Source organism: Boleophthalmus pectinirostris, unplaced genomic scaffold (genome assembly GCF_026225935.1).
Source record: "Boleophthalmus pectinirostris isolate CB_2022bp ecotype Guang Dong unplaced genomic scaffold, ASM2622593v1 HiC_scaffold_10, whole genome shotgun sequence".
Taxonomy (NCBI): domain Eukaryota; kingdom Metazoa; phylum Chordata; class Actinopteri; order Gobiiformes; family Gobiidae; genus Boleophthalmus; species Boleophthalmus pectinirostris.
The window spans coordinates 7039407-7065501 of record NW_026570971.1 but is presented as its reverse complement, the minus strand read 5'-3'; the positions used below and the strand labels follow the sequence as shown (position 1 = coordinate 7065501).

Sequence of the window (26095 nt, the reverse complement as noted above, 5' to 3'; positions counted from 1 at the left end):
TCAGACTGCAGGGCTTAACGCTCAATTCCGATTTTTTTGTGAAATCCGATGTTTTTGCGAGGTCGTTCACATTTCCAATTAAATGCGACTTGTCTGTGACTTCAGTGTGAACGGTAAACGGCCCGAAAGTGTCCCACGTGTGCACTGGAGACACGACGACGTCAACCCCATGCGTCAACCGCAGCGAGCGTCTCTGTGTTTACGGAAGTTGTCCAAATATGGTCGCGAGCATTGAGCACCTGGAGATTTTACAGTTCCAGTTTCCGCCTGCTTCAGTCGTCAGAATGTTCAGTGATCTGAGTTTTGAAAAATTGGATCTGTGCCGTTCAGACTGTCATTAAAAGATCGGATACAGGTCACATAGAAGCCAAAAAATCGGATTTGGGTCACTTCAGGCTGCAGTCTGAACGCAGCCTATGTGACCTGTATCTGATCTTTTAATGACAACGAACGACACAGATCCAATTTTTTCAAATGCGACCCAGGCCACTTGGATATGTGCTCCTGAAACTGATACATATCTGATCTTTTGACATGCGACTTCAGTCTGAACGGCCAAAGCGCATCCATCCGACCTACACGTTATCAACAAGACACAAACGTCACTATTCTGCGCTGAAGTTGGCGAAAATTGTTAACGAACTCCGTGTCAATGAAGCGAAGCACATCACCACTCACCACTCTTGGCTCCATCTCCGCATCCACACGTTCCTTTCAACTGACTTAGCTGCCGCTGTCCCACAAAACACCACGGCCAAAAACCTCGTCCTTCTCCTTCTCAATCTCGTTGTTCATGTTCTGGAGCACGCTCGCTGCGGTTGACGTCGTCGTGTCTCCAGTGCACATGTGGGACACTTTCGGGCCGTTTAATGTTCACACTGGAGTCACATACAAGTCGCATTTAATTGGAAATGTGAACGACCTCGCAAAAACATCGGATTTCAACAAAAAAATCGGAATTGAGCGTTAAGCCCTGCAGTCTGAACGTAGCCATTATGAGGCGGTATTTCAGAGTCGCCATATTCAGATCATTACAACTGTCAAAATGGACTAAGATGCATCTCAACTTTCTCGCTAGTATCTACTGCTTTAGTGTCATTTACACTACTTGTACTGGAGGAAACTCCCTTGCTGGTAGCCATGGTCAGGGTTCCCACAGTCATGGAAACTGAAAATGACATATATTACAGGCCTGGAAAAGTCATGGAATTTTAGTATCTCTTTCACGCAACTACAGCGTTCTGTTAAGTTCTCATTAGACTATTAAGATTATTTCTGAACGTCTGCGCCTTTTGTTGAAAATAGACAACAATAAATGCACTGACAGGATTTTGAATGTTAAAAAACTATAATACCAAACCATAAGGTGAGTGGAAAGGGTTAACATTTCATATTTAGCCCTAAAATATGCTCAATTCTGCACATGTGGGTGCCGAAAAGTCATGGAAAATTCACTTTAGGTCATGAAAAAGTCATGGAAAAGTTTTGTAGGCTCAGAAATCAAGACTATATTACTATACCTAGGTTTTTCTGGGTTTTGTTTCTCAATTTGAGGACATTTTTGAATTTTTATACCAGACTGTGTGTACATTTTGATGTTTGAACTCATTCCTAGGCTTCAAAACTGATTTTTCCCCTTAGTATACTTTTTTTCAGCCCCGTTTCCCTGCATAGTAAATTGTTTTATGCTGAAATAATATGATTTATCAAATTGCCCTCAAATACTAGTAAATTCCTGAATTGTACCTTCTTTCATGACATTCCCGATTATTTGTTTTGTCGTGTGTCTTTAAAGCTGTTGACGGCCATATCGTGCACTGGATCGAGAGCAAGGCGTCGTTCGGAGACGACTACAGCCACCGGACGTACCTCAACGAGCAGTTCTGGAGCTACTGGAACAGGTCGGTGTGTCGCGGGACAACGTTGTTTTTGCCCGAAAGCAGATCACATACGGTTACACGGACACTTCCTCCTGCGTCCTCTCACCACTCCCACGCGCTCGGATCACGCTCTTGTGGGCTCACGCTGAATAGTCTGTAGTGCCGCGTTGTTTTTACAAAGTCCACACATTGTTTTGGAGGAAGTTGGGGAAAATGGAGAACCGAGCTGGGGCATTTGGGCGCATGAGAGCAGTACAGGAAGAAAGCTGGAGTCAGACTGTGGACAAAAGAATGATGTCAATGTGTTATTGTGAGGTATTTACCTTTTAAAGACGTTGGTATGTTACTGTCCAGGAGGGTCATGCTTAATACAGTTACATGGAAATTGGAAAATAATGGAGAAAGTTAGGAACGCACCGATACGATACTGCTGTTGGATGAAAATTTTGGTGGACTGGATTAGGGATGGGCATTCGATGAAATTTTCTTAATCGATCGTCGGAAGAATTAACGATCGATTATCGATTAATCATTAACGTTTTTATATTAAAATGATCATCATTATTATTACTATCTGCACTCCTAATCTGCATAAATAAATTCAACTTTACGACATATAAACCGTAACGACTCTAGAGCCACATCAGCCCGTTTGACATTATAATGTGTTTAATTCAGTTTTGTTCAAATCTCACAGAAACGAAACTTAAAACCGCATCGTTAATTTGCAGAAACTCAGCGAAGATAAAACTACAGCTCTTGTGTCGTTGATGTGGTTCAATTTCTGTCAGATTAAAAGACACGGCTCAGGTGAATACAGGTTAGTGTGACCAGATTTGCGTTTGTCAAAACCAGGACACCGTACGGGGGGAGGGGGGCGGGGCCTCGTCATCCACATTGAGCGACTCTCACCTGGTAAAACTTTTTCCCACTGGACACAGAAACATATGTGCTGCTTTATACACTGTGCACATGGACTCACACTTGTCCCGAACGCAACAGAAAGTCTGGAATTTCTTGTACAAATCATCGTTAAATACACATTTGCACTTCGGTACGTTGCAGACTGACCCACTGTTTGTGTTTGCTCGCTCCTTCTGAGTGGAGAGAGACACATGTACGGACCCCTGTTTGGTCACGCTACACACAGCAACCTACATTCGGTTTGTCGATTAAAGTTAACGTAATCGATGAAATTCTTAATGATCAATTATCGATTAATCGATTAATCATGCTCATCCCTAGACTGGATACCAATCCGAAGATATTGGTTCAGCCGATTTCCCATTTTGGTCTGTAAATTGTTGTAATAAGATGATTTACTGGCCCAAAACTCATAATATTCGCATAATTCTCTTGTAATATTATACTTGTATTTTTACAGAGCTGTTTTGTAGTGGCTTTAATGATAAATAATAGTTGAGCAACACATTTGGATCATTTTTGAATGTGTAATTAAATTTTGTTCGCAATTTTGGTTTGTGTACCAAACGATCTCCAAACTCATATAATGGAGTTGAAACGATTTATGTGACGGCGAAAGTGCGGACTGGGGCGATATGGTACTTATTATATCGATACATGGTTTTAAAGATTTAGGACTGCGCCCTAAATCTTAACAAAGTTTATTTATTTTTTGTTTTTTTTAAATATAGACATTGTAGAACAGCTGGATATATAATTTATTTTGGATGAATTTATGTTTTTCTATGTCTTATTTCATGTTCAAAGTATAGTTTTTTATTCATTTTATGTTTTATACGTCTCAAAACTGCTCTAAGGTTCATAGTTGTAGCCTGTATTTATTTTCTGTTTGAAAGTTTAATTCCTCACTTACCGTACACCTTCCGAGCATTGTAATTATTCACTACAATTAGTTTTTAAGTTCTTTTCACAAATTAAGTTTTGACTAAAGTTTTGACTGAAGTTTTGACGGGAGTTTTGACGGGAGTTCTGACCGAAGTTTTGACCGAAGTTTTGAATGAAGCTTTGTCATATTGATGTTTTGATGAAGTTTTGACAGAGAGTTGACTGAAGTTTTGATATTTTGACGTTATGATTGAAGAGTTGACCGAAGAGTTTACCAAAGAGTTGACCAAAGTTTTGTCATTTTAACTTTTTGACCGAAGTTTTTGACTGAAGTTTTGACAGAAGTTTTGACAGAAGTTTTGTCATTTTGACGTTTTGACCGAACTTTTGACTGAACTTTTGAACAAAGTTTTGACCGAAGTTTTGACTGAAGAGTTGACCAGAGTTTTGTCATTTTAACGTTTTGACTGAACTTTTGACCTTAGATTTGACTAAAGTTTTGTTATTTTAACTTTTTGACCGAAGTTTTGATCGAAGAGTTGACCGAAGTTTTGATCGAAGAGTTGACCGAAGTTTTGACCGAAGAGTTGACCGAATATTTGTCATTTTAATGTTTTGACTGAAGTTTTGACCTTAGATTTGACTGAAGTTTTGTCATTTTGACGTTTTGACTGACATTCCAGTAAATCTAACCGCAAATGGCATACTAACTGCACACTTTCTGGTTTAAAATGCTTTATGACTAAATGCAGATGGCACACAGCTCATTTTTTACAATAAATCTTTACTAGGACAAGACTTTTTGGTTTTTCCTTGTTTTTGATTTTTCTTACTTACATGGACAAAAATCCGGTCACCCTGCGGTTGGTGACGCGATGCCTGACCCACTACACCGCTCTTATGTACAGTGTATCCCTCTTGTCGAGCTCATGCCCCTGTCTCTTGCATCGCTCATCCACATATCACATTCCGCCCGCTCTGATTGGACAGCGGGGGTGTGTCTGGCGCTCGCGTGGGGCCCCCGGGGTGCTCTCGGCGGGGCGGGCGGCGTCGGGTGCAGCGGCCTGTCGCACTGCGTTAGGGCGCAGTCCCACTTTGGGTCTAGAGCACGTCAAGCTCGGGCCCGCTCGGATAAACCCAACCCGAGCTGTCAGGCCCTCCCCTCGCGCCACTCCATAGACTTTAATTGACATTTACAGCTGACATTTTCGTATGACCCGTCTGTCTCTTATTGTTTGTCACGCGGGATACGAGAGATAATTTGTGAATGCTAATGGAGGCTTGATGGATGAAGAGTGGCGGAGAAAATATACCATAAAATAAACGTAATATTGAAATCTCTTTTGCTTTCTTATTTACGTTTTGTGATTAAACGGACGATTTTTCACCATATTCTTCTCTATGTTATAATGTTTCCGCATCACAAACAGACCTAGAGGTTTTTTTTTTTTTCTAATGGTGTATGGAAAGCACTGTGGGACATTCTTATTTGTAATTTAGGAACTACTTTGCATTAACGTTATTTGGCAGAAGTAATTGTACTGGCCCAATCAGCAAGAAATTTCAGAAAAAAGATAAGAATTTAGGAAAAACTCTTGGATGTAAGTAAAAATATCTTAAATTCTGCATATGTGTCTTTCTCTTTTTGAACTTTTAACCGTGTCATCTTGTTGTCCCTTCATCAAATACCTTTCTGGAGTTGTATTTTGCTTCAGTTATGCTTGTTTCATTTTTCTCTGAGCACACAAAAATGGTCGTCTTGAATTATCCCTGGATTGTTGCGTCATAGGTAAAAATCTGGTTTACTCCTGCGCAGTTTTTAAGCCCGTAAACAATCACTGGACTCATTCTATGATCAAATTGAAATCTCTTTTGCTTTCTTATTTACGTTTTGTGATTAAACGGATGATTTTTCACCATATTCTGCTCTATGTTATAATGTTTCCTCATCACAAACAGACCTAGAGTTTTTTTTTTTGTTTGTTTGTTTTATTCACAGTTTTAGCACACAAATCTGACACATTTGTTAAGTGTCCTGTATGGGTTTAGTTTCGGTTTCGGTCCGCGTAGATCTACAGGACACCTTCCTCGTTAGTATAGTGGTGAGTATCCCCGCCTGTCACGCGGGAGACCGGGGTTCAATTCCCCGACGGGGAGGAAATATTTATTTATGATCTTCTGATGATTATTTTCGATAGTTTTTAGAATTTTGAAACTTTTAAGAAATGTATTCATCGTGATATTTTTCGTTGTGATTCAAATAAAGGGTTAGAAGCTTGGTTCTTAGGTAGAGTCGTAGTACTACGTGGCCTCGAGACCATTTTTTCGTGGTCTTGGTCTCGTCTCGGACTTGAGCGCATTTGGACCCGGTCTTGTCTTGGTCTTGAAGGAACTTGGACTCGGTCTTGTCTCGGACTCGAGGTGCGATCGTATTTCATTACGGCCGCAATTAGGAACACAGGTTTAAAAATCCTACCCACTTCTTCACTTTGAAACAGTTTTCTGTAAAGTGCCAGTGGAAGTGGGATTAATGAAAACAGTTCGTGAGGGTCCAAAAAAAGGGGTTTAACTGCAGTACAGTTTGTTTGTCTTATTTTAAGCTTAAATTAACAATCAGATAGAATGGAGATAGATTTATAAAAACACTGATATGTTTGTGCCAAAATAACTGTAAAATACAAATAAATGTTGAAAATTACAAAAATTGTCTTGATTTGGTCTCAGTGGGCCGAGGTCTCGACCTTTTAAAGTCTTGGTCTTGTCTTGGTCTCTGGACCCTGTGGTCTCGGACTGGTCTTGGTCTCACAACACTGTTCTTAGGTTTTCCTTTTGGTTCACACCTTTTATTTACGGTGTCATGTTCAAAATCTAATATACAACACTTTATATTTACCTCCGCCAAGGAGGTTATGTTTTTGCCAGCGTTTGTTTGTTTGTTTGTCTGTTAGCAACATAACTCAAAACGTTATGGACCGATTTTGATGAAATTTTCAGGATTTGTTGGAAATGTGAAAAGGAAGAACTGATTTCATTTTGGGGGTGATCCGGAAGAAATCCTGGATTCTGGGTCACTTTGAAATTTTAGTTAACATTGTGGTAAATGGGGCAAAAAATTTTGTTTCTCAATATCTCGGTTAATTATTGACCAAACCCCATGAAATTTGACTCAGGGATGGACAATGGGATCTTCTTTCATATTCCAAAGGCTGATCCGGATCTGATCCAGACTGATTTTATCGCAATTTATATAAAAAATGGGGGTAGTCCTTGGCGGAGGTCTGCGCTCTCTGAGGGCTTTTCTAGTTTGTCATTTTACAGGAAGTTACTATATAAAGAAAATACTTATGTTCTATATTATGTTGAGAACATTTCTACTGTTAATTTAAAGCACACTTTTAGTTTTCAATAAGCAGCACTGTTCAATATATCAACGTCTCTTTGTGTAAACAGTTTACTTTCATTTTCACTTTCTGTCTGCTCTGTGGTTGAGGGCACCTTCCTCGTTAGTATAGTGGTGAGTATCCCCGCCTGTCACGCGGGAGACCGGGGTTCAATTCCCCGACGGGGAGGACATGTGGTTTTTGACCCCTGGTGTAACTTTACTTTACAAACTGATGCTGTGTCAATAAAAGATCTTAGGATTATCCAAATATCAGAACTAATATTTATTTCATTTTTTTTCATATTGGCGGTGGAATCAGAGAAAAGTCTATAATGGTGTCAATGTTTATAATATATCATGTCAACATTTTGTTCACAGGTGCCAGTCACTGTGTGCACATGTGTCGTGCACATGTGTCTGTCTCATGTGTCGTCAGTATCACATTTCTCCTCAGTTTAGTGTTTAGTGTTTAGTGATTGAGGACTTGGTTCACTCATGGTCGAGTCCTCGTTTAGTCCCAGGTTTTTTATGCAAATTTTTGATGCGGTGTATGCAAGTGTCAAGTTACGTTTATGTTACAGTTGTGTGTGTTTGTGTCTGTGTGTGTGTGTGTTTCTTCTGTGTGTGTATGTATCTTCTGTTACTGTTCAGTGATTTACAGTTAATGTTTCAGTTTATTTCACCAGCATTTAACTAACTTTAATCACACTTGTACTTTAAAGTCCTGTCATGGAACTTATTTATTTATTAATTTGTGTTGTTTTTTATTGCACTATAAAACTTATATGTAATAATAATAAATAATAAGACAATTTTTAAAAAGTAAAAAAAAAAAAAAACATTGAGTGGGCTTGCGGGAGGAGGGCCTCTTGCTGCTTGTTTCCATACGAATGTTGTTCCCTCATCTTTAATCTAATGCATCTCCTTGAAGAATGTTTCAAAGTTTGATTTAACTTTCTATTTCCTTGGAATTCTGCAGGTGACACGCCACCTCCAGAAGGTTATGTGCTGTACCTTTTGAAATAAAATATTGGATTTATAAAAAAACTCTAATCGCTATTATAATAATCTTAATAAAGCATAAAGACTTCATTCAGAATGAACAAAGAGTTTATTAAGAGTAAGTGAGGCCTAGTATTTACTAGACAAATCATCTATGATCTATCTCTCCGTCTTTCACTCTGTCCATCCTTTTATCTTTCCATCTGTGGATTTAGTAATTACTTAATTAATAGCTAACCCCTAATTCCTGTCACTAAACCCTTACAGGGTTCCCACGGTCATGGAAATCTCAGAAAAGTCATGGAAGTTGAAAATGTCATTCTCCAGTCCTGGAAAAGTCATGTAATTTTAGTATCTCTTTCACACAACTCCAGCGTTCTGTTAAGTTCTCATTAGACTATTATCATTATTTCTGAATGTGTGCACCTTTTGTTAAAAGAGACGACAATAAATGCACTGACAGGATTTTAAATGTTAAAAACTATAATCCCAAACCATAAGGTGAGTGGAAAAACTTAACATTTCATATTTAACCCTAAAAGTCTGATCAATTCTACACATCTAAGTGCTGTAAAGTCATGGAAAATTCACTTTAGGTCATGAAAAAGTCATGGAAATTTCGTAGGAGTCAGTTTGTGGGAGTGAGTGCCTTTAATTACATAGTTATAACCTTAAATCATTCTTAATCAATCATTTGTTCATGAATTCTGCGTTGTATTATGAACGACATGTTTCTTTGTGCTTGAATAAGTCTGTGTACAGTGTAATTCTTCCAGTCTCTCTTTGCATTACTCGTCGTGTTCCCCCCTTAAGCTCGCTCAGCGGTGATTGGGTGACGTCAGGCCTCTCTCTTCTCATTTACGGCTCTGGGTTCACGGGCTCAGTTCACAGTTTTGACAGACTGCTGTTTAGGCTGTCTGTCCGTTCTCTCATTCTTCATCTTCCCTTGCAGCCCTCCGCTCCATCCCTCCATCCCTCCATCCCTGCGTAACCCAAGCACACGGCGCTGTTTGGACGTGTTGCGCTGGTCCTGACTGACATTCTCACTGATTTGCTTATTTTTCATGGACCTCCCCAGCTGCAGCTTGTGTTCATTTGCCTGCTTTATCCTCTAATGGTGTATGGAAAGCGCTGTGGGCCATTTTTATTTGTAATTTAGGAACTACTTTGCATTAACGTTATTTGGCAGAAGTAATTGTACTGGCCCAATCAGCAAGACAATTCAGAAAAAAAGATAAGATTTTAGGAAAAAATCTTGGATGTAAGTTAAAATATCTTAAATTCTGCATATGTGTCCTTCACTTTTTGAACTTTTAATCGTGTCATCTTGTTGTCCCCTCGTCAAATACCTTTCTGGAGTTGTATTTTGCTTCATTTATGCTTGTTTCATTTTTCTCTGAGCTATAAAAAATAGTCATCTTGAATTATCCCTGGATTGTTGCGTCATAGGTAAAAATCTGGTTTACTCCTGTGCAGTTTTTAATCACTGGACTCATTCTATAATCAAATTTGTGCAAAACCTGTCACATTAAATTGCATTGGTTTTAGAAATTTTTTTCAAATCTGTGTAGATCTGATGGGCGACAAGTGCGTTGGAGGAGAGTCACTTTGCTGTTTTTAAAGAAAAACTCCCTCACACTGTCTCACTCTTTATTTTTCTTTTATTATTATAATGTTTTGGTCCCTCATTTACCCAAGGAATGTCTGAGGGACCAAAACGTTGTACTAATAAAAGAAAAAAATCAAGAGTGAGACAGTGCGCGGGAGTTTTTCTTTCAAAACAAATTATAAAATGTGAAATACTAATCTCGAGGTGACCAAAAGCATGTTTAACGGGCTCATATTATGCTTTTTTCCAATCGATCTTAAAATGTTTTGTTGTAGACAGACCAATAATAAAGAGTTACTCAAACATATGTGAAACAAAACACAACTCCGGGTATGTTTTTGAGGAGGTAACAACATTATAACATGATCTAAAACTCACAAGAGTCGATTTTGTGTGATATAAGAGCTTTAAGTTTGAATATAGTGACATACTTGCATTATTGTCATTTTGCACGCCACTTATTTACAGTGTCATGTTCAAAATCTAATCTTTTTACAGCAAGTTACCATATAAAGAGTATACTTATGTTCTATATTATATTGAGAACATTTCTACAGTTGATTTAGGGCACTCTTTTTTAGTTTTCAATAAGCAGCACTGTTCAGTATATCAACATTTCCTTTTTGTAAGCAGTTTACTTTCTGTTTTTATTATATTATTATTATTAACATTTCTACTGATATTCTAGAGCAAACATCTTAATTTTAATAAACTGTATCATTAAATATCACTGAACATTAACTTATTTACTTGTTTACTTTCACTTTCACCTTCTGTCTGTGTAGAGGTTGAGGGCACCTTCCTCGTTAGTATAGTGGTGAGTATCCCCGCCTGTCACGCGGGAGACCGGGGTTCAATTCCCCGACGGGGAGGAAATATTTATTTTTAACCCCCCAAGTGTCTTCTGACAGTGATCAACTGGTACCAGCTTTAAAGAATATTATGTGTGAAGATTCATCAAATATTTGCACTAATGATAAACAGGGATTGATGCAGCTTCTTAAATTGTATCAGATTTCTGGTGGACATACTGTCTTATATCTGTCTGAAGGGAGGAGCTAACTGCACTGAACTGAAACGGTGGTGAAACGTCTTCACTCTTTTGAATTGAATTTTTCTTTCTGCTCAATATATCATGTCTAGGGATAGGACGAGACACAATTAGATAGTGAGGTACAGACCTGAGCCAGAGAAAAGAATTAGTTAGAGAGGGGAGTTAAAAAGGTTATTTTTGTTAAGAAAAACATTGCATCCTCAGACCTAAAACAAAGAGAACAATAGGGATAGCCAGGTCAGGCCCAGAGGTGTTAAAGCTCCATTATGGGCCTGTATGATTATGCTAATATGACCCCACACTCAAAGCAGTTCAACAGGCCGAGCTAACTAACAGAAACTGTAAACAAGTAGATGTGTTAGTTTCAGAGTAGTTTCAGTGTAGTTAGTTTCTCCTTCAGACAGATATAAGGAAAATCTGACCCCAAACTGAAGAAACAGCTTGGATGTGCTGCGAAACATATTCAACCAAAATAAACTTTTGTCCGATTGACAAATTGTAATATCTCCTTTGCCTCCTTAAGTACTGATATTTTTACACAAGAATCGATTTTTCTATACGTCAGACAGTATCGATATGTCCATGTTTTGCCCATCACTAATTAGACTTAGACTTAGACAAACATTATTAATCCACAAGGGAAATTACTTGAACACAGGAGCTCACACATCACAATATAATATAATAACAAAGAGCAAAAAAATATAAAAATGGTAATAAAACTTCTGAACAAGTAACAATTATTATTATTTATTTTATTTTATTTTATTTATTTTATTACTCATCTTTCTGTTTTATTTTGACTTGTACATTTACATTTATATAATTATGTTGTACTTGACACCTTTTTTGCTACTTATTTAGAATTTATTATTACCATTTTATATTTTACTCTCTTGTGAGTTACTGTGTCAAAATAATTTCTCTTGTGGATCAATAAACTTTCTCTAAGTCAATAAAAAATGGCAAGAAACTGGTATTGAATAAGACATAATTATTTAAAAGTAAAAAACAGAAATATAGTAATATAAATACAGTATATCACAGTTGTATACAAAAGTCCTTTACGTTTTCTATCTTTAAAATGTGTACTATAAACTGAATCGTATATGCCACCCCCCCAAAATATTATTATATAAACATTAAAATATGAGGATCTATTACTGTTTTTATTTGGAAAAGCTCACTAGTTCATACATTTTCCCCTCCCACTCTTCTACGCACCGCTCGTCTCCTCGCCGTACGAAACCATCCGCACACGACCGCACTGTTAACGCGCGACCCCGATGTTGTGTCATCTCGATTTTCTCATTAAAATTCCCGCCGAGACAATGGACACTAAACCCCCCCCCCCCCACCCCTTTCTGGAGCAGGCCTACATCAGCTGTGGGCTCCGGCGTGTCAGAGTTGAAAATGTTAGCGTTCTTAATGGGAGCCTGAAAAGGTTAGATCTGATAAAAAGCTGTCAGGCGTCCACCAAAAAATGATTTATGAGCGTATAATGGGACAGTATGGCTCATTTCTCCGCGCCGTGAAATGGGGGTTAGGACTTTTGGGTTGCCCGTTATACATCATCTGGCTTGACCACTCGCAAATGCACCGAAGACGCGCGCACATTGTTTCTGATTGCTGTTGTTTCGTAGCGTCGGGATGGCCTCCAGATATTATTTTCTATCTAATACGTGTTTGGAGAGATGGTTTGCTCTTTCAAGTGTTCATAGCTTGTAGTGGTAACGGTGGCACCTTTCCTTGTCTGGAGTTATTTCGTTATTATTATAAGTTTTGGTGTTATATTGTATACATGCATCACGAATTTCGGACTTCTGGTCATAGCGCAATGCATACCGAAAAAGTGAGCATCAAACCGCCGATCTTTTCAAGTCTTTTGAACCATATCGCTTTTGTTTCTGGTTCTGATATTGTTATATTTTAGTTTTGGGATTCAGACATTGTAATTGTGTGGTTGTTGGATCCTAACTGCGGAAAACTGCTCGAGAAATGGGCTTCGGAAGTTTGCGAACTCCATAAATGCAAAAGGGAATCAGATGTGTGTGACTGCAAACCTCCGTTCAAACTGTTTCCCTTCTCAACGAAATTGAAAAATAGTGAAAGGCGAAGGCAATAGGCAGAATTTATCTACAGGAAAGATGAAAAAGGAAACCTCTGACTGCCTAAGAAATCATCCCGAGTTTGTAGAGAACATTTTGTATGTGGAGCGAAATCCAGATCCATCGCTCAACCTTGGTTCCGAATTTAAAAAGTCAACGCCAAAGCAAAAGGCACCAACTGTTCACCAAGAAACACCTTCCACTGCAAAGAGACCAAGACATGATGTTGTTGTAAAGAAGAACAAGAAAGTGCAGCTCAGCCTGTTTGTCTTCTGCACTTCTCGCTTAATGAACAGGATCCCGCTTTGATGGAATCCCAAAGCTAAAATATGACAATATCAGAACCAGAAACAAAAGCGATATGGTTCAAAAGACTTGAAAAGATCAACTTTGTCAATAGACGCATCCCACTGCCAAATCAAACGCGACAGTTTGATGCTCACTTTTTCGGAAAATCCTTCCCAGTATGCATTGGGCAATGACCGGAAGTCCGAAATTCGTGATGCATGTATTTTTATAATGAAGCGGCACAGCGACACATTTTGGACTATGATATTTCTACAGATAGATATTGTGATACTTGAAATTGAAATAATAAAAAAGCAAACCAAGACAATCCCAATGTAGAGTTTAGTTTTAGTTTCACTTTCTGTCTGTGTTGTGGTGTAGTTACCTGACCAACCAGAACCACACACTTTGACAAAACTTTACAAAAGCAAGCGGATCTGGAGCTGTGTTCTGTCTCCCTGATTTTACAGTGCATGATTGACAGGCGGATTAACCAATCAGAGAGACTCATGCTCTGTTTGCATCAAAATCAAACATGGCTGCTGACATAAAAAAAAGGAGAAAAATCTACGTAAAGCCTGAGAAACAGTGCAGATTTTTACAGAATCAGCAATCAAATAACCAAACCATTACTTAAACCAAAGATGTTAATTTAGTCTTCTTATGTACTTTAACTTCTTTTTTAAAGACAATAGAGTAAAGTGTATTTAAGTCTTTAAAAAACAACCCAACAAGTTAAAACCATTGCTTATTTCAGGTAAAAGTAGTTGTATATTTTGTTCTAAATGTTACAAGAATTTTCGAGAGATGTCTTTTGGTTGGATCCGAGGTTCAGTTCCAGTCTCTTCTGGATTCGAACAGAATGTAGAACTTTCTGGTCAGGCAAGTGGTTTAGGGCACCTTCCTTGTTACTAGAGTGTTGAACATCCCTGCCTGTCAGGAAATTTTTAATTTTGGTCAAGCTTTGACAAGCTGGTAAGTCCACAACATGACTTTGTGGTTTCTTGTATAGAATTCTGCTTGGTTTGTGATTTCTGAAAATCTGGAGTTTGAAAATCTATGGGAAATATTGATATCTGTACTGGGGCAAGACACATTTTGATCAAATACATGTGAAAAAAAATCAGGTCAGGGCCTTTAACATTTCTACAGATACTCTAGAGCAAACATCCTAATTTTAATATATTGTGTCATATGTTCATTTCCTCGATAAAAACTTTACTTTCACTTTCACCTTCTGTCTGTGTAGAGGTTGAGGGCACCTTCCTCGTTAGTATAGTGGTGAGTATCCCCGCCTGTCACGCGGGAGACCGGGGTTCAATTCCCCGACGGGGAGGAAACATTTATTTTTAACCCTGTAGTGTCCTATTGCTGTAGTCAACTGATACCAAATATTATGTGTGAATGTTTGTGTGCTCCCTCAGTCGTGCAGGCGGGATCCACAGAGAAGAAAAATTCTGTTCTGTCAACTGGACAGTCAAAAAACTTCAGTATATTATACAAAATTTATATTATATTAAATTATATTTGTGTGGTTTTGACTCCCCAGTGTAAACCTTCATTTACATTTAGTATTTTTATAACTGAAACCGAATGAGTTTATACTGTTTTTTCAAACTCTTTGGTGTTCCTCTTCGAATTGTGGTTGACCAAAAATGTGGTTTTCCCTCTGTGCGTGTAAACTGAGTAAGTGACGACTTGTCATCATGTGTTTAATGCTGATCATTACGTACGTGGTGTTTTAGTGATCGTTACTTGTAAATGTATAACCTTAAAGGTTTGTGGTTTGCAGTCGGGTTATTTGGCCAATCAGTGTTCACATCACACTTCTGAAGTCATAAAGGAGAACTCCATTTCTCCTGAGCTACTTGAGTTTGTCTGAGACCTGCTCCCTGCTGTGAGCCGTGAAAGAGTCAAGATCAGACACATTCTGCTGTGAAAGAGGGGATGGAGCTCAGGCACATTCTCATGTAAATGAAAAGGCCAGTCCCTGTGGGCTGTGAAAACATGTTGTCCTGTAAACAGCCTCTAAGTAAATACAATCTTTACATGTGTGGGGGAAACATCAGAAACCTGTGAAAAGCCTGGCAGCTAAAACACAATACATTCAGCAACCGTACAGAGTACACTACAGCACACACAGTCCAGGCTCTCGTTTGGTTCTAATGTTGCGTAATCTCTGCTACGAAACTGCGCTGTGAGTCCAAAGGGTGAAGCGCTTGTGTAATATTTGTGTCGCTTCCTCTTCTATTGCCTGTGTGGTGAATCAGGGCACCTTCCTCGTTAGTATAGTGGTGAGTATCCCCGCCTGTCACGCGGGAGACCGGGGTTCAATTCCCCGACGGGGAGGAAATACATTTTTGATCCCCTGCAGTGGTTTAAGGTGTTGCACATGTGTGGTCTGTTCCGTTTTAGTGGGACTGTTCCTGCTGTAGCGTTTGCATTTCATGTGATTTCACTGCAAATTCCTCTGATCTGGCCAAAATTTTAAAACTTATCAGGTTAATCTTCTTGTTTTCAGATTTATTATCTACTTACTAGTTCTGAGACTGATTAATTCTAGTCTAGTGGTAGTTTAAATATATCGAAATATATCGTATCGTTTCGTGGCCTATGTATTCTATCGTAGCCTATGTATAGAGATATGTATCGTATCGTGGCCTATGTATCGAGGTATGTATCATATCGTGGCCTATGTATCGAGGTATGTATCGTATCGTGGCCTATGTATCGAGGTATGTATCGTATCATGGCCTATGTATCGAGCTCTGTATCGTATCATGGCCTATGTATCGAGGTATGTATCGTATTGTGGCCTATGTATCGAGGTATGTATCGTATTGTGGCCTATGTATCGAGGTATGTATCATATCGTGGCCTATGTATCGAGGTATGTATCGTATCTATTGTGTTGTGCTCTGAAGGGGAGTGACTTAGCGCGGAGAGCAAAGGAAGGGGAGACTCAAGACTGTCAAAAACAAAACCGAAACTTGATGTAAGAAGACGTTATTACGCTGTTTTTGGCAAATATAACATTTTCAAAACAATAAAAGGCAACACGGTGACCTAAATGTGTTACGCATTAGCCGCGAATACCCCACAGAAGTAAAAATACTCCCTCTTTAAGTATTTATGGCGTGTAGAAAGTTGTGATGTCACCTGAAACCCTGTCATTTCCCCAGACTTTCTCCATGCAGCTCAGCCCGGCTCAGTTCGTGTTTATTCTAAAGCAGAGCCCATGTGGAGCGGGAGCATGGCCTATTATTTCCTGTGTTATGACGTGCTCCAAGTGAATGCAAACACAATGGAGGCTCCTTTAGGGCCCTTACTGTTTGTTTTAGGGGCCCCCGCAGCACATGAACCTGGAATACTAACGGCAACTGACACAGCGTCTCTGTCGCTCCGAGAAGTCAGTGTTTTTAAAGATGAACGATTACAGTAGTGTACGGAGTGTAGTCTGTTTTCTGTAAAAGAGTACGTGCGATGTCCACTGTTACTGAAAAATGCGACAGGTGATATCAAGAAAATGCAATGTAATTCTGTCTTTTAACTTTTTTTGTTGTTGCTGCTGTTGTTATTTTAAAGGGCCCATCTCATGCAAAATCTACTTTTTAGAGCTTTCTACCTTCTAAGAGTGATGTGTGGGCCTTGTATATGTCACCAAAGTGTTTTTTAGATTGATTTGGCTTTTTTTTTTTTTAATTGCAGTGTATTTCTGCCACCCTCCCACTTGACAACGAAACTAAAGCTGCTACAACGAAGCAACACTTATTCCGGTGGTAGATCATTTTACATGTCAAGTTGAATCAACTCAAATAAAGTAAAATGTTCTTAATTTAAACATTTTTTAACTTATCTAGCGATTACTTTTTGCAGTGTGTATCCTGATTTTCAGTATATATATTATATATATATGATTATTCATGAGTATATCGTTATGTCGTCTTTGTAAGCAGTTTACTTTCACTTTCACCTTCTGTCTGTGTAGTGGTGAGGGGCACCTTCCTCGTTAGTATAGTGGTGAGTATCCCCGCCTGTCACGCGGGAGACCGGGGTTCAATTCCCCGACGGGGAGGATGAGATCTTTTGAACTACCTTAAACCACGAGAACTCACTGTATTACAACAAAAATCTGCGTTTGAACATGATTAATTTTAGGTGCCCCCTTCTGTGATATTAAATTTGTCAACTGGACTAAATCTTATTTTGGTCAAATACGAAACGTAAATAAATAAAATGTGAGAATTCCCAAAATAAAATTTTGAAAATCATCCCATCAAACTGAATGAAAATTCGAGAATTGTCCCACCAAAGTAAGTGAAAAATTTTAAATTATCCCACCAAATGAAGTGAAAATTTGAGAATTATCCCACTAAATTAAGTGAAAATATGAGAATTATCCCACCATATTAAGTGAAAATATGAGAATTATCCCACCAAATTAGTGAAAATCTGAAAATTATCCCACTAGAGTGACTGAAAATTTGAGAATTATCTCACCAAAATAAGTGAAAATATGAGAATTATCCTACAAAATTAAGAGAAAATTTTAAAATGTAAGTAAAAATTTAAGAATTATCCCATCAAAATAAGTGAAAATTTGAGAATCATTCCACCAAATTTAGTGAAAAGTTGAGAATCATCAAGTCCTCTATACACATTTAAACCAACTTGCCCCTCAAGAAAAAATGCTATCTTTTAATTAGCTTTTTTTTTTTTTTTTTTTAAAGAAACAACATTATAAAACGCCAAAAATGAGAAGGTTTGGTAAGGAAAAAGTGCCCCTGTAGGCTCATGTTAAACCCTCCTCTGCTTCTTATTGTACCTCTGCTTAAACTTCTGCCTCCCGTCTCTCCGCGTCTCCTCGTTCCTGCGCATTATCCCCATGTGTCATTTAGCATCCAGCCGCTGTTCGCTTAAATGAGGCCCTGGAAGGAAGCGAACCTATGCCACGCTACACCCACACCTCCCCCTCGCTCTAAACCCCGAGTCTGAGCCGCCTCACCCTGACACGACGCCGACAAGACAGCCCCCAGTCAAATGAGGTGCGAGCGTGTCAACTCGAGGAATTCCTGTTTTGCCACGGAATTGTTTTAAAAGAGAAGAGGATATTTTTTTTGTCAGTTTTCGGCCCCCGTGTCACGAGAAGTGCGTTTTCCCTCCCTCGTTTTCTCAGCACGGATGCGTTTTGTTAAGATGTAGAATGAATGTTTAAGTTTAAAACATTTAAAAAGTGGCGGTTTAAAGTTTGTGCGGAGTTAAAAAATACAGAAAAATAGCGGCAGTGAGGTGAACGACGGTGAAAAAAATATGAGCTTGTTCGTTTTGGCAGATCCGTCATGTTGTTTTTGCAGATTTTTACGGCAGATGCCCTTCCTGTCATAACAATAGAACGATGCGCCTGATGTATGGCTGGAGATGGGAATCGAGAGTCGGAATCGTTCCCCTTTTCCCCTTTTCGTAGTCGTATTTTCCATATTTTTATTTTTTTAGACTATATATTCCTTATCAAAAGCCATCGAGAGCCAAAGTTGACAAATAAAATGGTAAGAAAACACATTTATTTAGTTGAAATCGTGTTTAAAATATTGAAAAAAAATTCCAAACATTTGGATAAAATTCTCCCAGTGTGACGTCATCGATTAAGATCTCTTTAAAATAGAACTTCCTGTCATTTTCAACATATTTTTCAACTGTTCTCTGCAAATTTCTTCTTGATTTGTGTAAAACTATCATTTATATTTACAACAAGTTAAAAAATAAGAAAAAATAGCGGCAGTGAGGTGAATGGTGGTGAAAAAAAAAAAAACATTCCTTGTTCGTTTTGGCAGATCCGTCACATTGTTTTTGCAGATTTTTATGTATCACATCATAGCCAGAGCCAAAGTACACAATAACCTATAAATATTTAGTTCAAATACATTTTAATACTGTAATTGAACATACAGTAATTATCTATATTCAGAATTATATCATCAAATTAAAGGAAAATTTGAGAAACATCCCACCAAATTAAGTGAAAATTTCAGATTTATCCCACTAGATTGAGTGAAAATTTCAGAATCATGAAACCCGCTATACACATTTTAACACTTATAGGTGGAATTATATTTTTTATTTACATTTTTTTATATTTTATATTATAAAATGTCAAGAACTAGGAAGGTTTGGTAAGAAAATGTCTCCCTATAGCCTCATGTCTAAACCCTTGTGTTATTCATGTAATTTTACTCAGATAAGTGTAAATTTACTTCAAAATAACACACTAGTCTGTTATTTAAAAAAAAAAAAAAAACTTTTTTTGGAAATAATACTGGAAGACCTAAATAAACTTCTTACTCAAGTAGAAGTACATAGCAGTCCAAGAAATTGCTTAAAGGTTGTATGGAGGATTTATTTTTTTTGTTTCAAATTGTCAATGAAAGTTTAAAATACCATTACAGAGACGCAGCAGCCTTGTAATTATGATGACCAAAAAAAAAAAAAAAGAATGAAAATCTATCAACTGTGGACGTAGTGAGTTCAGATAAACATCAGCCAATAGAAAACGAGGCTCCCTCTTTATCTATTGGCTGTTAGGTTGTCAATCAAACTCCCTACGTTTCTAGTGTAACTGACTCGCCGGCGCGCGGGGATTACGTGGTTTATTCAGCGGTTACTTAGAGGTTTTTTCAAACTGTCGCTTCCTCACAATTTGCACAAAGTTTGTTGCGATGGCAAACGAGAATCCACGACCAGTTCGCAGAAAAAGAAAGTTTGTTTTTGAGGTCGCTGAAAGAAGAAGAGAAGGAGAAAAGGAGCGAAGACAAACTGAGGTGATTCTTGGAGATTCTTTCTTGGAGATTCCTTCCAGCGATGGCGCGACTGAAGCAGACAAAGGAGCTAAAAACTGACATGTCGGTCGCTAAATTATTTCTAGACAGCTCAATTCAACAGTAATTCTGAATGCACACTGGCTGTAAACAAATGTGATTTCTAGAGTAAAGAGGTGCTGTGGAGGAGGAAGGTGGTGTCACACATGCACAACATTTGAAAAAGGACTGTCGCTGTATTTCTCTTTGCTTAAAAAAAATCCTCTACACAATCTTTAAGAGCAAAAAGTAAGTGCTCAAGTAAGAGTAACTGCCGGGACAAAACATCTGATTTCTAATGTAAGTAAAATCACAACATGTATGTGGTGTGGAATGATCAGTGGGACCTTTGTTCTTACTCAACAGGAAGTCGACTTCCGCTTTAAATTAACCCTTTCCAGTGAGGGTGCGATGGTTCAGGGCACCTTCCTCGTTAGTATAGTGGTGAGTATCCCCGCCTGTCACGCGGGAGACCGGGGTTCAATTCCCCGACGGGGAGGAAACATATCTTTATGACCTTCTTATCTGTCATTTCAACAGCTGCAGTTCTCTGGTGACACAGATTTCAGGTAAAAATAGATTGTTGTAGTTTTGGGCCATAATATTTATAGAAATTGAAAACTCAGTGATTGTTTTACGTAACTACTATGCAACCGGAACTGGTAAGGAGCAAAAGAAAACTTAAAGGTTGTATAGAGGATTTTTTAAGGGAAAAGAAATACAGCGACCGTCCTTTTTCAAATGTTGTGCATGCGTGACACCACCTTCCTCCTCCACATTTCCCTCAGTAGAAACACCTCCTCCCACCTCTTTACTCTAGAAATCACGTTTGTCTACATCCACTGCATGTTCAGAAGTGACCTGTCTAGAAATAATTTAGCGACCGACGCGTCAGTTTTTAGACCCTTCGTCTGCTTTGTTCGTGCAATCGCTGGAAGGAATCTCCAAGAATCACCTCAGTTTGGCTTCGCTCCTTTTTCCCTTCTCTTCTTCTTTCAGCGACCTCAAAAACGGACTTTCTTTTGCGGTGAACTGGTCGTGGATTCTCATCCGCCATCGCAACAAACTTTGTGCAAACTGCGAGGAAGCGACAGTTTAAAAAATCCTCTAAGAACCACTGCATAAACCACATAATCCCTGCGCGCCAGTGAGTCAGTTACACTAGAAACGTAGGGAGTTTGATTAACAACCTAACAGCCAATAGAAAATGAGGGAACCTTGTTATCTATTGGCTGATGTTTATCTGGCCTCACTACGTCCACAGTTGATAGATTTTCATAATTTTTTTTTTTTGGTCATCACAGTTACAAGGCTGCTGCATCTCTGTCATGGTATTTTAAACTTTCATTGACAATTTGAAACAAAAAAAAAATCCTCCATACAACCTTTAATTCAGTGAAATGGAATGGAAATGTTCACTCATCCAAGACGCTTCTTCGGTTCTGACAGGGTTCTGTAAGTCACTGTCTTTTATCTGACTGAGTCTAACTGTCTACAGTCAGGAGTGAACTGTTGTGTGGTTTTATTTCCTGTACATAGACGCGTTTACTTTCAGTTTCAGTTTCTGTCTGCACAGTGGCTGAGGGCACCTTCCTCGTTAGTATAGTGGTGAGTATCCCCGCCTGTCACGCGGGAGACCGGGGTTCAATTCCCCGACGGGGAGGACATCTGTCTTTTTTTCCCCTCTGGAGTCCTTTTACAACAGGTGCTGTGGACAGTTTATGCAGTTACTCAGTTGTGACACAAAACACTGGGCATGTTAAGTGGTTTTAAACTATTTTCAGTATTTCAGCTCAGACTTAAAGCCCAAAAACTGAGCTGCAGGGAATTCTTCAAGGGCACTGCCAGGGTCGGTCGAGCAGAATATCAGATTTTTACCACAATAAATGTGTCTAGCACTGACAAATAAGCAGCATACTGTACTGTACTGCCTGTTCTCAGACTTATTATTTTAATATTTAACTGATCAGAAAACAAAACATAACTGGAGTTTTGCTTTATCCGTGTTAGTGCTTAGTACTCATCCATTAACCCAAACTCGTCTTCTCTGATCACTCAAAAAATCTGTTTGCATTTTGCATGGATTGTTGTGTCACGGATAAAAATAAATCTGGACTTCTGTTCTGTGCAGTTTTGAGTTAGTACGGTTGTGCTCTCTGGAGGCCCCTAGTGGTCAAAGGGTCCTGATTCTTATGTATGGACACTGTTTGGTTGAATGTAGAAATGGCTGTTTTAGTTACAGCTGATGAAAATGATAACCAAATGTATTTATCTGGAATATAAAATCATTTGTTACATGACTGTGTAAACATACAGCCATATATCGCTCTTCTACTAAAATTTTTACTCGTGAGTCAGTTCAGAAAGACAAATCTGATGCACTTTGGACACAAAAAATGTATCAATATCGTCAAAAAATGTATGAATATCAGCCAATACGACGTGCCACCCATCCCTAGTTTTAGTACAGTGTATATCCCCCAAAACAAATCCTCAAATCCCCACATTGCACCATCTCCAAAGTCTCCCAAAACTCCAAACTCTTCCCAGTGTTCTTCTCTTACGACCTCTTCCATCTCGGGCTGGCGTCGGCGTACACGACTCAGCCTGTAGAATATTTATCCCAGAGAGTGCGTTAGACAAAGCGTCATATTTGTGCCTTTGTATTTGCCGTGAGGAGCTGTGTGGGCAGATAATGCAGGTCCACAGAGGCCCATCCGTCACCTGGGCGGGCTGCAGGCTGCTGATAAGTGTTTCCTCACAGATAACCCAGACACAGGGCTGTTTATAGGCCCACTGTCCCTCAGCTAACCTTGTGGTGTTTTTAGCACACACCAATCCCTCCATTTTTTTGGTCTCGTTTTTTTTTTTTGGTTGTCTTTTTTTTTCTGTCCGCGACATCACCTTGCCCCACACTTCCTCTCACAAGTTTATTCCTGAAATGCAAGATAAATGTCGGGGTGAAGAATGTTGGTGTTTTTCGGACACTGTGGTCACAAGGTTTAAAAAAAACAAACTATCTACAATTCAGAATTATTGAATGTGTCGCTCAATCAAATATTCCCACACATTTGTATAACATCATAGCCAGAGCCAAAGTCTACAATAACCTATAAATGTTTAGTTCAAATACAGTTTAATACTGTAATTGAACATAATGTAATTATCTGTTTTCAGAATAATCTCACCAAATTAAGTGAAAATTTCAGATTTTTTTTTTTTTACCAAATTAAGTGAAAATCTGAGAATCATCAAAACCTCTCTACTCATTTAAACCAAGAAACTTATAAGTGGAATTTTATTTTATTTTATTTTTTTTTAGAAAACTAGGAAAGTTTGGTAAGAAAAGTAAGCAAGTCTTTATTTATATAGCAGTTTTCACAGACATTTTTATCACAAAGACACTTTACAGAGCATTACATTCAGTATATTGTTCATTCACTCTATACGTGGTGATGGTAAACTACTGTTGTAGCCACAGCTGCCCTGGGGCAGACTGACAGAGGTGCAGCTGCCATGCCAATCGACGCCAACGGTCTCTCGTGGTGGTCGGAGGGACCGTTGGCACCACTTTCATATTAGGCAATGAGGGTGAAGTGTCTTGCCACTAGCCCTGGGCAGGTTCATTGATTGATTGTATTTAACTGACCTTGACTATCAGCTGTTCTTGGAGACCTGTGTAGTTGTTTTGGGTTGATGGGGAGAGCTCCCAGAGGAAACCCATCCAGACACGGGGAGAAACATTCAAACTCCCCACAGAAAGGCTCTGGCGACCCAGGGATCAAACCAGGAACCTTCTTGCTGTGAGGCATGAGTGTTAGCCACTCAGCCACTCTCTAAAAATGAACCCGTGCAGGACTCTGGGTCGGGTCACATTGGTCACGTGCAGTGATCAGGATGGACCTCTTAGTACCGCGATGATTCATTTTTGCAGTTATTGCAACAGACCTACAGTTTTGTTCTGGTTTAGTGGAAGAAAACTTGTTTATGCGACACATTTGTCATTTTCAATGTTTTGATGAGTAAAATGTTTGTGTTTCATATGAACTTGGCACAGGAAGTGGCTTAACAAAAACTTTAAGTTTCATAGCCATGATTTAGCTAATATTTTTTATTGAATCATATCAAATCGATTTAAAATATATCGTATTGAATCGTATTGAATTGAAAGTGCACTGTATCGAGATATGTATCGTATCGCCGACCTCTTAATGATACTCAGCCCTAGTTTCATACCCGGAATTTCCAATCTCTACTGAACAAAAGGTAAACTTGAAAACCACCGCGTCATGACATCACAAGGTGGAACGGAGGATTATGAGCTTTGCAGATGTACACAGACTAATAATAAAGGATGACTCAAACATGTGTGAATGAAACAAAACAACTGCAGGTACAGTATGTTCTCGATGAGGTAATAACATTATAACATGGCTTCCAAACAATTATCTTGTCTACGTGATCCACCCAGCTTTTACCTTTTCACCTTTGACCGTTCAGTGTTACATTAATGTTTCTTTAAATATTTGCTCACGGTTATACTTTTATTTTCTTTGGCTCTGCTCGCGTCTCCTCCTTGTTGCCATAGTGACCGTGTGCGTGAGCGAAGTGGACTCCCTCACGAGCGCACATTCGTTTTTACTGAACTCTGCTGCTTCATATTTCACTATTCAGTCTCTCGGATGGGTTGTCTGCAGAAATGTTGAAAGAGATACAAGTTTTTTCCCCCCGCTGGCCTGGCACGGCTTAAAAGGCGTTTTGGGGGGGGGTGACCCTTCCTCCCGGCCTCCTCCTCCTCCTCCTCCTGCCTGAATCCTCGGTCCTGGGGTCTGGTCTGGTTTGGATTTCACGTCTCCCTCTGCTCTGATTGCCTGATAGCTTAAAGGGCCCATATTACCATATTTTCTGACCTATTTTTAAAGTTGTTTCTTCATTAAAAATATACCTGGAGTTGTGTTTTGTTTCATTTACACATTAAAAACACAAAACCTTTCTAATCTTTCGTCACAGATCTGACCAGAATTACACTTTTCATCTTGCTGTGGACCCTACCTCGATGAAACACGCCTGTAATATGAATTGTAACAAAATTAATTAATAAATTAAATACTTAAACCATATATTTACACGCATTTTTGGATTTTAATGGGAAATTTTATTGGAATTTGGAATCATTTGGTAAGTTTCAGCCCAGGATTTTGTCTCTTTCTGCTGAACTGAAGTTAAAGGTTGTATAGAGGATTTTTTTAAGGGAAGTGAAATACAGCGACAGGCCTTTTTCAAATGTTGTGCATGAGTGACACCACCTTCCTCCTCCACAGCTCCTCAGTAGAAACACCTCCTCCCGCCTCCTTACTCTAGAAATCACGCTTGTTTACAGACCTGTCCAGAAATATTTTAGAGATCGACGGATCAGTTTTTAGACCCTTCGTCTGCTTCATTCGCGCCATCGCTGGAAGGAATCTCCAAAAATCACCTCAGTTTGTCTTCGTTCCTTTTCCCCTTCTCTTCTTCTTTCGGCGACCTCAAAAACAGACTTTCTTTTGCGGCGAACTGGTCGTAGATTCTCGTCCGCCATCGCAACAAACATTGTGCAAATTGTGAGGAAGCAACAGTTTGAAAAAACATCTAAGAACCGCTGCGTAAACCATGTAATCCCCGCACGCCGTCGAGTCAGTTACACTAGAAATGTAGGGAGTTTGATTGACGACCTAACAGCCAATAGATAAAGAGGGAGCCTTGTTTTCTATTGGCTGATGTTTATCTGGCCTCACTACGTCCACAGTTGATAGATTTTCATTCTTTTTTTTTGGTCATCATAATTACAAGGCTGCTGCGTCTCTGTAATGGTATTTTAAACTTTCAATGACAATTTGTAACAAAAAAAATAAAAAATCCTCCATACAACCTTTAAAGGAAACTACCGCTTCATGACATCACAGAGTGGAACATAACATTTTGAGCTTTGGAGATGTAGACAGATTAATAATAAATAGTTACTCAAACATGTGAATGAAACAAAACACAACTCCAGGTCTGTTTTTTGATGAGTAACAGTATTCTAACATTTCTTAAAGTTAATATAAGACTTTTCAAATAAATCAAAAGTAAT

General features: G+C 38.8%; 1 protein-coding gene and 8 non-coding genes across 10 annotated transcripts in view; all 9 read left to right on the top strand.

The window, feature by feature from the left end:
• cdin1 (CDAN1 interacting nuclease 1) overlaps nt 1–26095 on the top strand; it is a 294474-nt gene that overhangs the window by 131809 nt on the left and 136570 nt on the right. For both annotated transcript variants that reach the window (XR_008632427.1, XM_055155721.1), the window contains exon 11: nt 1796–1901. Coding sequence is in view for 1 of the 2 variants with exons in the window: in XM_055155721.1 (XP_055011696.1) it covers nt 1796–1901 (106 nt within the window). In the remaining variant the exon portion in view is untranslated. The remainder of the gene's footprint in view (nt 1–1795; nt 1902–26095) is intronic.
• Nucleotides 5775–5846, top strand: trnad-guc (transfer RNA aspartic acid (anticodon GUC)). Its single transcript has one exon. It is a non-coding gene; the product is annotated as a tRNA-Asp (tRNA).
• On the top strand, nt 7187–7258 carry trnad-guc (transfer RNA aspartic acid (anticodon GUC)). The gene has a single exon. It is a non-coding gene; the product is annotated as a tRNA-Asp (tRNA).
• On the top strand, nt 10483–10554 carry trnad-guc (transfer RNA aspartic acid (anticodon GUC)). Its single transcript has one exon. It is a non-coding gene; the product is annotated as a tRNA-Asp (tRNA).
• trnad-guc (transfer RNA aspartic acid (anticodon GUC)) lies at nt 14397–14468 on the top strand. Its single transcript has one exon. It is a non-coding gene; the product is annotated as a tRNA-Asp (tRNA).
• On the top strand, nt 15410–15481 carry trnad-guc (transfer RNA aspartic acid (anticodon GUC)). Its single transcript has one exon. It is a non-coding gene; the product is annotated as a tRNA-Asp (tRNA).
• Nucleotides 17136–17207, top strand: trnad-guc (transfer RNA aspartic acid (anticodon GUC)). Its single transcript has one exon. It is a non-coding gene; the product is annotated as a tRNA-Asp (tRNA).
• On the top strand, nt 20411–20482 carry trnad-guc (transfer RNA aspartic acid (anticodon GUC)). The gene has a single exon. It is a non-coding gene; the product is annotated as a tRNA-Asp (tRNA).
• Nucleotides 21575–21646, top strand: trnad-guc (transfer RNA aspartic acid (anticodon GUC)). Its single transcript has one exon. It is a non-coding gene; the product is annotated as a tRNA-Asp (tRNA).